This window comes from Strix uralensis, chromosome 2 (assembly GCF_047716275.1).
Source record: "Strix uralensis isolate ZFMK-TIS-50842 chromosome 2, bStrUra1, whole genome shotgun sequence".
In the NCBI taxonomy this organism is placed as follows: Eukaryota; Metazoa; Chordata; class Aves; order Strigiformes; family Strigidae; genus Strix; species Strix uralensis.
Window position 1 is genome coordinate 57156666 of NC_133973.1, and position 16310 is coordinate 57172975.

Genomic DNA, 16310 nt, shown 5'->3' on the forward strand with positions numbered 1-16310 from the left:
TTAAATCCTTAATGAAGCACAATGTAAGTGAATATAAGAGTTATGCCCTTTCCGTACTGACTCTGCTAGATTGTACCTGTGCTTTCTGTCATCACCTAGAAAAATGACCTAGATTGCAGGACTGTGCATGATATCAAAAGCTTCTTTGAGTTACCACATTTAGTTTTCCTTTCTTTTCTATATGTACACAGGAGATGTAATAGAAGAAAAACTATGGTGGGAACTGAGCTCAACTAGAAGCATATCATTGGTGCTTATGAGAGGTGTTCTTATTTTGCTGAGTATTTTCCTAGGAATTTTTTGTTGGTTTTGCTTTTTCTTTTTTCTTTTTTTTCTTCCCCCCCCCGCAAAGCACATTTTGCTAGATAAAAAACCAAAAATTTTCTGGTTTTTTTTTTTACACCACTCCCCCACTCCCTAGTCTTCTCTCGCTCTATGAAGTTCTGGATCTCAGTGCTAAGCTTTAAGGTTAGCTAGTCTGACTGACTAGTCCAGTCATCTTGACTGTCTTTTCACCAGATTACATCACAGCTCTGAGAAGGAACATGAATCTGAGTTTACTTCACATCAGATCACAGGAGAAGGCTGGTGCCAGAATTCACCTGAGTCTGAGGCTGGGCTGTGTCCTGGTAACTGGGATGAAGTTCTAGGTGCCATTATACACACCCAGACAAAGTGACATTGGGCAAGCTGTTGAATTTTTTTCTCTCATTTTACTATGAGAATAGCTTTAAAACTTTCTCCTCTTGGGAGCAGGGATAAATAATCAACTGATGTTTGTCAGGCTTTATTGCTAGTCCTGACATTAGGTCGGATCATCATAGTCTTTAAACATGATAGTAAATAAAGGCTTTCTATGTAACAAAAGCCCTCTAAACTGAAGCTGAGTAATTGGACTGTGTTGGTTTTGGTACCATTCTATACTTACTGTGAGAAACTCTTTTGCTGGTAGTGCTGTAGCAACTCTCCATGGTCTCACTAATAGTCTGTCTCTCATGGTCTGTATCACCAATGGGTTTGTGTTGGGAGATGATTTTCTTTTCACTTTTCCCTCTCCAAAACATTGTGTTTTTCAGAATCTGATGCAGATCACATCTGATTTATTACTTACAAATCCTCTACCAAATGGAGTTCATTTACCCTATACCTCATGCATGATTTTCGTGATTTCATCATTTTCTGTCCACTCCAGTGGCACCTCTTTGCTATCATCACCACAGCTAGATTTAAATTCCTTCTGCGATTTTTCTTGGATAATCTGCCCTCTCCTTGATTGCTTTACTTCAGAAAACAGTCCTTCAGTAGTTTCTGTGAAAGTCTGCTATCTACTAATGTCTAATTAGTATTGACTTTCTAATGCCTTGTGCTTTATTTCACTTCACTGTGGTGACCTTTTTGCACTAAAAGGTTTGTTAATTGTATTGTTTTTTAAACCAGAGTAATACTATACCAAGAACAATATTTTTATTATGTACTTCAAGTATTTGAATGTTATGTTCAGATGAAGAAGATCCATTTAGTTAATAAGTAGTATTTTCTTTTTAACTGCAAATCAGTGCTTGTGAGAACTAAAACACATATTTGTTTACGGTAGAGTACTTCAATAATAAGTTTGTAGACAAATTTGAGCATCCTTTCTGTTAAAAACATGAAGTCAAGGATTCAAGATTCTTTGAGCCTAAACCACTGATATCACACATTTTAGTGGATAGAGCACTGATAAGAAATGTATTAGGACCTTCTTGGACATTTTTAAAAAAATGGCTAAATTATAGCTTACATAGAAAAACAAATAAAAACTACCCCTGGGGGAGATGCAAATTCATATTCTGAATCTCACTGAAGTTAGTTAGGTGCAGAGCCAGTCCTGCTTGAGGTACTTTTGAGAATACTCAGAAGCAAATGGAGAAATACGAAAAAGAAAAAAAAATATTGTCTGAAATATTATCTAGGACATGACATTCATGCCCCCACTTTATTTGGGGACTTCCATGGCCTTTGGGAAGTAGTTCCAGAAGCAACATGCCAATTTTGCTGAAGTCCCACTGTCAGTTGCTCTGCTCTCTGTGGACTTAAGCTCTGGCTTTTTAGGTGTCTGTTCCTATTGTCAGAATAGAGAGTAGTTCGTAACCCACTGAAGTAATTTAGTCCTAGAGACCTCTGTGAGCTTTGACCCTGGCCCTCTGGCGTTATATTTCCCTCCACTCAGAAATACATTGCCTCACTATATTTGTGTGCTTCACTTCTGGGAAATGCAGCAAGAGACTCTCTCTTGATCTTTATATAGAAGTATTCTAAATTGGTGTCCTGTTTTTTCTGGAAGTGGAGCAGACAGAGAACAGCAAAGCAGAGATTTAGTAAAATTACAATACCTAAAGTTGAGGTATACCTAATAGATTTAAGTCAGTACTCTCTATCACTTTCCGATTTCCTTTTAGGTAGTATAAACATTATGGTTACCCTGAGAAAGAATTTGCTTAAGTTTGGTAGTTTTACTTTAATTTAAAACAAGCAAAGAAAATGTAAAATTGTATTGGATTAAGGAAAGGATTGATGAAGTAAAATTTGGCCAAAATACAAGTGGGTTTCAGCTGAAGCTACATGTAGGACACAATGTTCAAGTTTACATATTACTCATGGTAATTATTGAAACCTGAGACTTCCCCTCTTTCTCTCAAGTATGTCGTTAATAATTTGCCACTTCCTAATTATTAGAATCTTTACTTTTCATTTAGGTATTGAATTAAATACACCTTTTTTTGTTAATCTGATGCAAATACTGTCCTCTTAATCAGAACTGATATATTTGCAAGTGTGCAATGAAAATGCAGTTTGAATCAGCATTGCTGCCTTTTCAACTGAAAATATCTAGAAATACTGTCAACCCTGCTAAATAGTGATGAACTGTTGCCAAATGAAATGCTTGCTGAAGGACCTCCAGTTACTGTTGCTTGTTGGAAGCTGGGCACATAACATGAAGGGAATTGCTCAAAGTTAATTCTGCTCTTACAATGTTTTCCCAAGCATTCACTGTTCACTGTTGGAAACAGGAAAGTGGGCAAGAAAGATCTCTAATCTGACCATAGTGTTCTTGTATAACATACCAAAGGACTATATTTACTTTGATGTAATAACCGTGTGTGGCACTCTGTGGGTTACACTCAGTGCCATCCTTGGACTTTGTGTATATTCAGCCACTGCACAAATATAAAGACCATGATGATCATACAGAACTACTGCTAGATACTATGCCTGTTAATGTGTTAACATTTCTTGTTCTTGGGGATATAAATACACTCCCTTTCCTTATCATTCTTTTGAAACTTTACAGAGCATTTTCATGTTAAAATGTATTTACCTTTTTTTCTCTCCGGCCTTAAATATTTTTTTTGACTGAATTTAAAACAAATGATATGCTTTTCAACCTTTATGGACAGTTTGTTCTTTATATTAATTTAATTAGGTAAGACACTAGAATAAGATAATTTGGATTAAAGATATTATTATTTTCTGAATTTCAGCACCGTTAACATAGTCACTATACGGCACTGTACGTAAACAAATAATTCCTGATTGTTCTGTGTATTGCAGAGGAACAGACATCTTCTGCTGGGAAACCCCTGGTAGATCCTTACCCAACATTTCAAAGAAGAAAACCCACTCGCTTTCTTAAAATTGGAACTCCTTTTTATCAGGACAATCAACTTCAGGTCAAAGTCTACTGGAAGAAGACAGGTTTGTCAAATTTTTATTTTACCCTTTTTTTTAAGGAGGAACTCTCATCAACTACCTCCGAGTTGTAGAACATTGATACAATATAATGAACCTTGTTCAATCATTCAAAATTAAATCCTGCATTCATCCTTTCTTCCCTTCACCTTCATGTTAGAGTGAAACATTGCCTCTCCTCTTTGTGATATGAATGTGTAAATGTCTGGCAGAGGGAAAAGACATGAATCAGCTATCCAAAAATTTGACAGTCACATTGGGACACAGAATCTTCCCAGAGCTGAGGTAATTTTTAGTTTGGTGGAAATTGCGTCTGGAAAGTTTTAAATAGGGAACCAGAATTTGGCCTTATATTCAACAGAGCTAGTGTGGCTATGAATGTTGTCTCCCTGGAGTGTGGTTGGAGGGTCTCAATCACAGACAGTTCCCAGGCAGATTTTCTGCTGATGCTACTGCAGTATCACTTGGACCTTGTCAGTTGAGAAATGAGTCAGGGAATTAATGTATATGGAAATCATGCAGTGGTGTCACAAAAACTAAACTGTAGTTTGAACCACAAAATTTAGAGTTATACTGGCTCATGTTAAAGCCATGATAGGCTTTATATCAAACTCTATCAGTCACCTTGAATTAGAACAGGATGAGTAGTTGGCCACAACCACTGAAAAAATCTTTAAGTGGGTTTTCTGCTAGACTGCATTCATCCTGTTTTTCAGAAAAATCTAACAACAATTTTATGTTTAAGTCTTCCAGTCTAAAGAAAAATGCCATAAATTTTAAGTGTCTAATCAGATTCACTAATCAAAAAAGGGATTTTCCTTTTTTGCCCTTTAGGAGCATATAGGTTGTTACACATTGTTCCAGCTTAGCCATAACAGGTTCATATGCTGTTATTTGAAAATGTGCTAACACTGTTAGTGTTTTAACTTGGAGCAATCTACATGTGTAGCAGAAGCACATGTATAAAATCCGTTCAATTTTTGTGTTTGAAATAAAGGTCTACAAAATGGATAATGACATTTTCTTCTATATTTTTCAAAGAATTTTAGAAATATTTTATGTTCTTTTGGGTTTACGTGTATGTGGCACCACCCTGAATGAGGAAGGGCTTTATAACCATTCAGTTATGCTATGTAACATAGGAATATGTCACACTGAATGGTGTGGATTGTGAGAGTTATCTTTTGCTTCTTAAAAAGTGCCTCCCTGTTTGAATGTTTACCTTTCTAGTCCTGCTATATCAAATACTTTCAAATCAAATGCTTATTCCTCCATAAAATCCTCAAGGTTTGGCTCAGCCTGACTACACATTCATTTTAAATGTTTATCTCTATCTTGACTATGCTAGTTTTCTTTTTTCTATCTTTCCTCATCATATTTCATTTTTGTCTAACTTCACGGAAAGCTGGAATAATTTAAAGTTTAAATAAAAGTTGGGAGTACTAAGTTTACTTAACAATATGCTTTTGGTTATCCAAAGTGAGATTTATGTATTCTGAGATTGGGACTGATCACCTTAAGCTTTAGTCTTCTGGAAGTGAGATGTCAACTCGTTGTCCAAGCTCCTTTTATAGTCAAAAAAGAAAAGCAGGTGACTTCTGAAGTAATTCATCCCACACAGCAGCAGAATCATTCTCTGGAGATGTCTCTTCGTTACTGAGTATAGAAGAGAGCCTAGACAACTTGTGTAGAAGGCTAAGAGATGCCTAACATCTCTCTGTGAGCTGACGTTCAGTTCTGAGCAGTTTGAACTGAAAAAATTGAAGGACAAGATTCAAAAATGAGGAGACTATGATGTCTCCCACAGGTATAAGGCCAGGTTGTGCAACTCACAGTCTACAGGCAAGATTCAGCCCAGTTGAAAATTGACCCAGCTGCAGCCCTTTTCCTGCCAGCCTGTTTCCAGAAGAAAGATTATGTATCCTGTGACCAAAATGCCAGTGCCCCTAATGAAATTCACCTTACAAGTAGTTTTCCAAATTCACTGTTATAGTTAATGGAGGAAAAATTATGACCAGTACAGCAATATTCATCTTGTTCCAAAGTAGGTATCTTCAACTAGGTGTCCACTAATTATAATGGTAACTTGGATATTGAGCTTATAAGTAGTTGTTACACTGTTACATTTAAGTAGTTACTTAAATGTTGTCTTCTAAATCTGGAGCTGAATCCCGCATTGTGTTATATAACTGGAAGTAGTATTTGTAATAGAAGTTATAAATGCCTATAAAAAGAAATAAGATAGCATTCTCATAGCAGCTGAGAAGAGAGGTAATTAAGATTAAATGAAGTCAGGGAATACTTTATAGCTTGGAAATAACAGTGTTTGGAAGTGGTGTAATCTCCACACTTGGAGATCTTCAAAGACAGATATAGCACAGATCTGTTAGAAATGACATGGATTTAAATACTGTCACCTTGTGCCAGGGATGGACCAGTTGAGTTCCTGAGTTGCTGACTGTACAGCTGACTCATCTTGTATGAACCTGTGTACATCCAGTTATAGAAGGGGGACCAGAGGTCCATTTTGGTCACATGCTGGGAGCAAGCTCTGTCACATACAGAGTGTTTAGGTATATGCCCTGCCCGTGCAGTGGAAGTTGCCTTCATTTTTCTCACATAATGAACAGTGAAAACAAAGGTGTGTGAAAAGGGGCAGAATATGGCAGTTTGTCACACTTGCTTTTTTCTTTTCTTTCTTAAAAAGAAAATGTCTGTGTTCTGAGTGACAGCATATGCAGTAACTTAGCAGAAGCTATTGCCTCGTGTGGAACTGAAATATAGCCAGTTACTTGCTCCTGAGAAGCTAGCAGCTTCTATAAGCTCTTACAGGAGTTTGGAGGTTTTGTAGTACATGGATGAGGTACTGACTGTAAATTTACTAGTGAAATTTACTGCAGAGCAAGTCTTTTTCACTGTGCAAGGAACACAGCAGGAGAAGCATATTGGCTGTGTCTTGTCTTTATGAAAGACAGCAGTTACTGGAGCCAGCTGCACTGGGAACTGTACCCACACATCTTTCTCCTTTATGAACTGCACTGTCTCCAGTCGTGTTTAGGGAATTGTAGGAGGTTTAAGAGTGCAGCAACTATAATAAGAAATACTGAGGGAGAATTTACCTCAGCCTACTCTGTGGCCTAGCATCTAGGCTATTTTCATTCAAATCCTCCTGACAGGGAGTTGACCTCTTTTTCTCCTATGTAGTGGGTGAAAACATGAGTCCCTGTTGATTGCTGTAATGTTCTCATTATTTTGTAGTTTGCTCTTAAAAACAACACTTTTTGGTACAGGAACACAGCCATTCTATAGTCCTAAATTAGGATGTGAGACTTAAAAAAAAAAAAAAAAAGAAAATATCGTGAAGCCATGTGAAATAAGTATATTGATAATGGTAAGAGTTCCCATGACATGAAAAATAATTCAAGAAATAAAAATCTCAAGCTTGAATATGTTGGACATCTGTAAATTAAGCAAAATTTCAATTGGTTGTAGCAATCTTTGCTTTGTCTGGTTTAATTTTGAAGTTTTTTTGTACTTTCTGTGATGGACTTCATGGTCCTAAAAGAGATGGTTGTAGTGGTGATGACATAAATACGTTATTTAGATTTTGGATTTTTTAAGATGAAGATATTTAAACCAGTACGATATGTTGATATAGAGTGTCTTTTAGCTGTAATGAAAACTTTAACAACTACTAAAGTGCAGTCTTTTACTTTGCAAGAATGTTACTCATTTGCTATAGTAATAGCTGCTCAGACATTTTTATTTTATTCCTGAATTCAGTGGCCCTACCATTCTACGTAGACCTGAGATTTATTTTTTTTTTTAATTCTGTGCGACACCAAGATGGCTCTGTAGTTTTGTACTGCCTCCCAATACTATAGCATCACAGCACACCACAGATTACAGAAACCAACAGGAGGAAAGACTCGTGTGGATTTCTTGCAGTCTCAGACCACTTAAGAAACACAAATATGTTCCTAAGGTTGTTTTAGATTATTACTTTACTTTCATTGGTCCCTTTGTTAGCTGAGAAATTGTTTTGCTTTTGAATTTGGACCATTTTACTCTCTCTAAAAAGGACAAAATAGAACAGAATCATAGAATAATTTGGATGAGTTGGAAGGGACCTCTGGAGGTCATCTGGTCCAACCATCTGCTCAAAGCAGAACTCTGAAGTTAAATCAAGTTGTTTGGTCCTATCTGTAAGGCCCTATAACAGATGTTTGTTATTGTTTTCTGAATGACAGGGAATTTGTCCTTTATGAATATCAGGCTGCAGAGGCCACCTAGCAGTTTACTGCAATGTAGTTTAGGATTTCCGGAATGTATGGTGATGTATCTTAACATTCAAAGACAGTTCTTCCACTACATTGAAGATGTATTTGTCAGTGTCATTCACAGATGTGCCTCTAGGAAGCCAGCGAAAGACCACAGTAATGACATCAGGGCTGAAGCTCCTGGTGTTACGTCATCCCTCTGGATAGAATTCATCAGACCTCTATCCTGTGCAGCAACTGCAATAGAGGGGATGTTGCAAACTATTACTAAACTGGCTTTATTATACAGTAAGGAAGTGATTGCTTATCAGTACTCAGAAAATGAACACAGTACTTGAGTTAAAGTCTGAGTGAGTGGATGGAAGATCCTATTTCCATATAAATGCATCACAATGTGCCACAGTTTGGTAGCAGGAAAGACTTATTTAGGCCTGTTCTTCAAGTGTCATTTAAGTCCCATTAGCTTCAGTAAGCATGAGGCATGAATGGAATGTAGGATCTGGACTTTACATTAAAATAAATCTCTTTCTGAAATAATCTTTCAGTTTGAATGATTCAGTATGATGGCAATAATAACTTCAGGATGTATGCTAGAAATAATAAATCCACACTTCAAGCAGTACAAGGTGCTTAGCAAATGCACATAATTTTGCTAGACAGAGTCATCACAAAAGCATATTGTAATTATATGAATACAATAGCTTCTTTCTGAAAGAAGAAAATGTCTTTCGCTTGCTGCCTCTGATTTAGGTCTGGGATTAGAGAAACACAGTACATTCCTTAAACAGCATGAATCCCACTTTTGTAAATGAAAAGAAGAACTTAAGCTTGTGGCCAGATTTTTTGGCCATCTTAACTGTGTGAAATTAGAAATTATGTGCTATTTATGTCAAACAGTGGAATCAACTTAAACAAATCACTTTTAACTCCTTGGTGCTGAAGTCACAGAGTACCGTCCATTACTAAGAATGGATCCTACTTAAAAGGATCAGCTATCTAGAATAATTAAGATCCTCAGTATCTTGTGCAGTAATCAAGACTGAAAGTGTGAAAATAAAAAGATCCTTATATTTCCTCTGTTCTTCAGTGGTTTGGCAACTAGAGAGCTGAGGTTTTGGACTTCAGCTGAAAAGCCTACAAGTTGCTGCAAATTTGTGTATCTTCAGGGTATGAAAATAAGATATTTCCCATAGACAGAAGGAAATAAAAAACTATTTTTTTTTGAGCTCACTGCATCAATTGTCATAATTTGCTGCAATAATTGTAATACGTGAAAATATTAGAATGCAATTTAGTGTGATGATTCCTTTCCAAAGCAGCATGCCACATCCCATTACTCTGCCTTCACTACTGTTTTTTTAGTGTCTGTTGTTTGCGTATAATGTAACTGTCCTTGCTCAGGTAAAGCTTTAGTTACCTTCACTTTTCTTTGAATGAAGTCTGGGAGCATTTACATCCCCTGTTTAAATTAAACATTTAACATACTTCTAGATATTTAAAATCAATATATCTTCCCCTTGGTTTTGCTTAAAAAGACAAATATTTAAAATGCATTGACTTGGCTTCAGGCTTCTTTCTTTGTGTTTCTGGTAAATGCTAAAGCAGAAAAAAAACCCCAACCCTTAAGACAGGGAGAGGCAAAGAATCCTCCATTGTCTGATAAATCGACCAAAGAATAATGAATTAAATTACAGGGAAGAATAAAATGCAAGGCAAGGCAAAGCAAACAGAAAGCTGCCACAAATGCTTTTAAAACCAGATCTTAGGAAAACAAAATTAACTTTCACTTAGTTCAGTGAGATAAATGAAGTCACTCTATGTGCTGACTCTTTGTTTGCAATAAGGTATTTCATATGGCAGGTTTTAAAATAATTGAAAGCTTTTCCCGTGTTATCCTATGGTCCTTTCTCACAGAACTAGTGCCATTGAAGCTAATGAAACCCTTCAATGCCAGTTGGAGTTTCTAGTTGTTATTGTAAAGAATTCAGCAGTAGTTGCTTAACACTAAGGAATTATTTAGTTTGGTACTAACTGTTGCACTAGGAAGATCAGTGTTTGAGCAGCTGACCATTTTCTATTTCTAGATATTTAAGCAGTAAAATATTTGTACTTGAAGGTATCACTGTGGTCCAGATGGTTCTTTCAAAAAGAAGATCTTGCTGTTAATTATAGTGAAGTACACACAAATATATTTCCTTCATATTTCTATGCAAATACAGAGACATTGGCTCTGCAGAGGATGATTGTGTGGGTACACATAATGTGCATTTGTACTTAGGGATTTAATTAGTAAAGCTGGCCCCAAGCACAGGAATCTTCAACTAGATCAATTCTTTAGAAATTCACCAGTAGACTTTGCATAATTTTGCTTTTCCACATGTGCTACAGCTGACTCAGATGCCTGTATCCTATGGGCTTTCCCAGCATCCTGCCTGGGGAGGTGGGTAATGCTGTCAGCTTTAGCTGTTGTGGGAAGTTATTTCAGAGTTAAAAGAATATCCTGTCAGAAGTATCCTTTGTGTGATCCCTACTCCTCCCTAACTTTGTCTTACATCGTTTTAGGAATAAAATTTTTGTTAATCCCTGCTTTTAAAAACTGCTGTTTTTAAAATCTCTGTGCCTTTTTGCTGCCTGGAGAGACTGAAAAGGGGAGCATCTAACCATCTCCAGTTGTACTTTATAAACTGACTACAGGACTTGGACTATTTGGTTTATGTCCAAATGTGATGTGGTAACAATACTTAAAATGTTACTGGTGGGAGTCATGAAAAGCATCAACAAGTTTGATAGAGTAGATAGCATGCAACTTATCAAATAGTATGCAACTGATTAGTGGGACAAATAGTAAAGTTTTTAAATCACATTTACAACAGGGGCAACCTCAGCGGCATCTCTCTTGCAAATGGGACAGTACTGGGGAGCCTTTTCAAGGGCACAGTTTACTGCATTTCTACATGTTTCCACAGGAAGAACAGAAAGCCGTTACTGAACGCTTTACTCACTTCCAAACCTCCGTACCTTTCAGGGTAGGTGGTTAAAGTTCTTGGTATGAAAGACTTAGGGGCAGGTCTGTCCAATGATTAGTCCCAGGAATGTAGTTGGAATTGATTCAAAGTCTGCCAAGAAATCAAATATCAGAAGCCAAATCAGAACTACCTGCTGTGGTCCCAGAGCTCAGACAGCACAGAAGACTGATTTTCCCTAGCAGGTACCCACTGATGTCTGCTGAAGGCAGACTGTGGCTGTACTGGACTGGCTTGGTCCAGAATGTTCATCAAACTAGTTCTAACACTTTGTAAGCTTGATCCACTTATTGTTTCATTTCAAAATTTGCATACTGTGTGCTGTTCACAAGCCCTCAGTATGACCTGAATCATACTCCAGAACTTGTGAAAGTCTATTTCATTTGACTTAATTTATGTATTTAAAAGAAGTCTTCTTTTTATTCCTAAACTTAATAACTGAATACAAATTTACGCTTGATTTCTTTTGAACTTAAATTAAAAGATCACATAGAAGTGTAATTGCAAATTACGTGGTCCATGAGTGCAGTCCAAAGATAGACCATTATTATGTGGGATGAGTACCTGCGGTCAAACTGCAGATACACATTCAATATTGCATTGTGAAATCATTTATCAAGACTTAACTCACTTCAAGGCATTGAAAAAATTAACTGGCCAACTAATAAACTCTCACCTGATATGTAATTCTTCATGAAAAAATATGTTTTCAAAACCAGCATATTTTTGTTCCTTCAATATCTGTCTACCCAGTACACAGTTTTCTACATTTCTTATTACTTCTTGAGTATCACCACAACCTATAAAGTTAATTATTTTAACAACAAATGCAAAACTTTATATATATAGTGTCACTAACATTGTCAATGGCAATGTCTGTTGTTAGGCAGTCTGAATAACTAAGGGATAGAATGGCAGGCTTTTTACCATCCAGTTCTTCCCCTCCTTTCCCCAAACTGTATCACTAGGTCACATTCAGTCAAAGCGTTGTTCTATATGCTTGCACTATCATACCTGGAATAATCCTACCATTCCTACTGTGAGTAAAAAGATACTGAGGTACTGCAGTTTAGCAAGATACCTCTCATCAGCTATGGGGTAATAACTGCTCATGAGTGCTCTCTTAGCCTGCCTAAGTTCTGAAGTAAACTATTCAGCTTGTGATTCAAGTAAGGTTAAACTATCAGCAGTGAGGCATCATGCTCATGATGCAGGTGGTTTAAACTAAAAAGTGTCCTCTTGTAAATTGGGTCAATTTTCATCCATGTGCCTCTTTTTAAGCTGTATTGTTTAATTAGCCCAGTTTATAAGGTGGCCATAAAACCAGTTGCATAAACCCTACAGACAGGGAAAGAAAACTCAACTATTTGAATGAGTAGCTAGAGTTGAAGGGAAAGACACCAAAAAGGGGTATCCGACACTGAAATTATAATCTAAATTTAAAGATGTCACATATATGCAGCTGATGAATAATGAGTTCTTAAACACCAGTTGCTTTTATTCCTGTGACCATAAACTGAATATGAAAAGATCTGTAGCAGTCTAGACCAAAGGTCCATCCCAACAGGTATTCTATTCTTGTCAGTGGCCAAAAACAAATCCAAAGGAACATAAGAATAGGGCAAGCATGTAATGATATTTATGCAGATTATTGTCCCAGCTTCAGACAGCTTCTAGTTCATAGGATTTCCTGAGCCCAATGTGATTTCATTGTATTTATTCACTTTTGATGCATTTCTTTTCCATGACCCCCCATCCAGGGTCACATAAATTTGGGGCATCTGAAACATCCTGGGTTATGGAGTTCCTGAGTTTTAAGTGCTTGTTCTATGAAGAACCACATTTTTTTATTTGTTTTGAAGCCACTTCTTCTAGCTTCATTTGAATACTAATGGAGTCTAATTACTATATTACTGTATTACTAATGGAGACACAGTAAAGGTCTGTTCACTCTGTCTGTACGCACCTGATTTTATAGATATTTAACCAGTTTTTGCTCTGTTCCTTTTCTCGTAGACTTGCTAGTCTTAAACTGCAGATTTAGAAACTGCATATTATTGCCATTAACTTCATGAATAACAGTTCAACAAAGCCACATCCTCATAAGGCATGCCATGATGCATACCATGAAAGTTCAGTTCTGGAACTAGATGGAGGATTGTACATTGTGCAAACCCACCGGTACGGCTTTTGCATAGAGTATGAGAGAGAAGGGAGTAGCAGGTGCATCTCTGCATCTCCTCCCATTGTGGAGTTACTTAGGGGTAAGCTGGGTCTGTAATTGGGAAGGACTCCCAGATTACCTGCCCTCAATATAGCCTCCCCACCTAAATTAATGTCCAGATTTCTCGAAGTTACACAGAAGACTAAAGTTAATGACAGAGTACCTAGTGACATTTTCAATAGACATATAACCATTGTGGGCCTTGGACTTGTTTGTTTGGGTTTTGTTCTTTTTCATTAAATTCAGTTTTTGGATGCTTAGATACCTTTGAAAATCTGGCTATGAGGAAGTAATGTAGGAAGCTTCTGTTCAGGCTACAAGCAACTATTGTGAGACTTGGAGTTTACAAGAGGCAAATTTCCTTGTAATAGAAAACCAGAATGAGATACTGTTGAACTCACTTTGTATAGGATGTTGTGTGGGGGAAAAGGAGTGAGGGTAGAGGTAATCCAGCTTAGAGGTGATCCCAAATTTAAATCCCTCAATATAAATATCTTTAAAACTTGAGGCTTCCTAGGTCTAGATATGGACACAAATACTGTGGCTCAGGCCTGTCTTTAAATTACACACTGATTGTTAATATCATTTTTGGAAAGACTTGTTGTTGTATTACACAGAGAATGTGCTCTACAGAAAGAAAGTTTGTTTTAGATGGCATAATGTGAGAAACAAAATCTTTCTGATTTAAACGATACTGCTTATAATCCATCTAAGAGCAGGAAACAGTATAGTCTGCCTTGTTAGGAAGTGTTTATTAAATGAAGTTTAAATGTCAACTGAGAGTTTTGGTGTTTATTTTAATCATACTGCTTGAATAGGTGATTATTAAAAAGTTCTTTTTCTCAGAGGTGTCATGAATACCATGAATTTCATAACCAAATATTTGACACTTTGGATTTTTTTTCTTTTTTTATACCACTGGGTGAATCAATGCACAAGCAGTGAAAGAGCCAGAGCTGTTTTCATTTCATTTTTTTAAGAGAACTTACCAGAAATGCCTGAGACAGAACACATCAACAATATAGCTTTTACAGAGAAAAGATGACTGCAGAGAGGCTCACAATGCATTAGTGCATCAATGCAGTATTTTATCATTAGTTGAAGGTAAATTGTGTTTACAACTCATTTTGTATTTGCTAAACTACCATGAGTAAAGTAACACTTGTTATTCTATCATTGTTTCTTGTCCTATCATTAGCTTCAGATTTCAAATCTTGTCAAGAAAAGCCATGATTCAGAGAGGCATAGAATGACTTGTGAACGAGTATGTGAAGAAATAAATAAGTGTTATGATCAAGTACTGACCAAGATCATGTTTTGCTTCCCTGTAGTACACTGAAGTATTCGTTCCCAAACTGTTCTTTGGTCTGCTGTTATTACAATGCAATAAATACCATGTGGATCACTTTGTACTAATCATGTCTTCAAAACTAAAGCAACTAGTAGTAAATAACACTGCTTCATTTATTCACTTGGATTTTGCCCATTTTTAAGCCTTCCCTGCATATTTTTCAGGACCTCTTCAGCAACTGAATTTTAGTACAAAAAGTATTTATGGAAACTTGCATATCGTAGAATGCTCTATTGACATGGAGAAGAATGGCGGCCTGATAAAGAGATGAAATGAACACAAGCTTGGGAGAGCAGAAGATACTTCATTATATTCTATCATCTCAACTATTTGCATAATGGTTCTTGGTGTGGAATAGAGGCAGGTTATGCTGCAGAGCAAACACTGCTGCTCATCCTTCTGCCAGAATGGCAGGTTGGAAGAAGTGCTGTGTTGTATTAGATCCACAGTTGTAATGGTGTATTAGGGGTTGCATACTGGGAGAAGCTAGGGCGGGAATATTTCTTCAGGAAGCCTTTGACTTGTACACATATTTGGGCACTTCAGAGATGATAAAATGTTTTTCTTTATGCAAGGCATCATAAATTTCACCATTCACCATTTTTGCTGTTACATTCACCATTGCACAGCTTCACCGTTCAATACAATGTGATAAATAATTTTTGTCCTGGATGGTGTGTTGTTTGACACAGGATTTATACAGAGCTCCCCAAAGTCACACTATAACTTTGCCATGGAAACAATTAATCAAGCTTGTTGATACTGAGGACATGCACTTCATGTGCCCTGAGCAGATTCTGCCCTGTGCAGTGATAATTAAATATGATATCTTTACCCCTGGCTATAGCATATTTTTAGAGCGGCAGTGATGCAAGACACATGATCCAGAAAGGAAATGACTTAATTTTGCTATATTTCCTTCTTCCTATTAGTCTGAGACAATCAAAGACATGTTCAAGGCCCATCTTTTAACTATAGTTTGTATGGTCATTAGTGTCTTGATCTTTGTGGGTACTAAACTTTCTGGCTTGATCCATTAGCTACTCTTAACTATTGAAGTCATCATGGCTGTTCACATGCTTAAGTGCTTTGTTGAATCAGGGCCAGAGTGCTCAGAAGCTTGTAAGATCAACCCGACAGTATGAGAAGAAAAACAAAAACCATGTGGCCAGTCACAAATAATCACTGCAGTTTGCTGTATGAAATATCAGATTTAACAATATATAATAAATCCACAGGTTTAGCTACACGCAGAACAAATTCTCTCAGTAATTTTCCTACTGAATGGTTTCACAGAAATTTCAGTCTCCTTCTGGCATTCTATTTGAAGAAAGGTTAGGTTTGAATGAAGACAGCAGGTTTACATATGGCTAATTATCTTCCAAACTTTGATAACCACTCCTTTTGACATACAGTTAGCATATTAATTACATGTACATATTTTGGAGGGAGTCAGTTTGCTGAGGTAACAAATACAAAACACCATTTCCTTTTTTACTGAAATACTCATTTGACATATGCTTGTTATTTATATTAAATTAATACTTTTATGCTGCCAGGTAAGGGTTTTCATATAAGCATGTCTTCTGATTTTATAATTTTTACTTTTTTACCATATTTTGTTCTAATGGGAAAATCTAACAGACACTGCTTGTTAATTACTTCAAATCCTTTCACAATACAGAAATCAGCTTGATGTTACT

The 16310-nt window shown here is 36.6% G+C and overlaps 1 protein-coding gene across 2 annotated transcripts in view; it reads left to right on the forward strand.

The window, feature by feature from the left end:
- The window catches only part of ANOS1 (anosmin 1), a 151602-nt gene that overhangs the window by 117833 nt on the left and 17459 nt on the right, over positions 1-16310 (forward strand). The window contains exons 9-10 of one of the 2 annotated variants that reach the window (XM_074858855.1): positions 3592-3735; positions 14772-14885. In XM_074858855.1, the coding sequence (XP_074714956.1) occupies positions 3592-3735; positions 14772-14878 (251 nt within the window). In that variant the 3' untranslated portion in view covers positions 14879-14885. Of the gene's footprint in view, positions 1-3591; positions 3736-14771; positions 14886-16310 lie in introns of those variants that run through there. The other variant, XM_074858854.1, reaches the window with a different exon arrangement.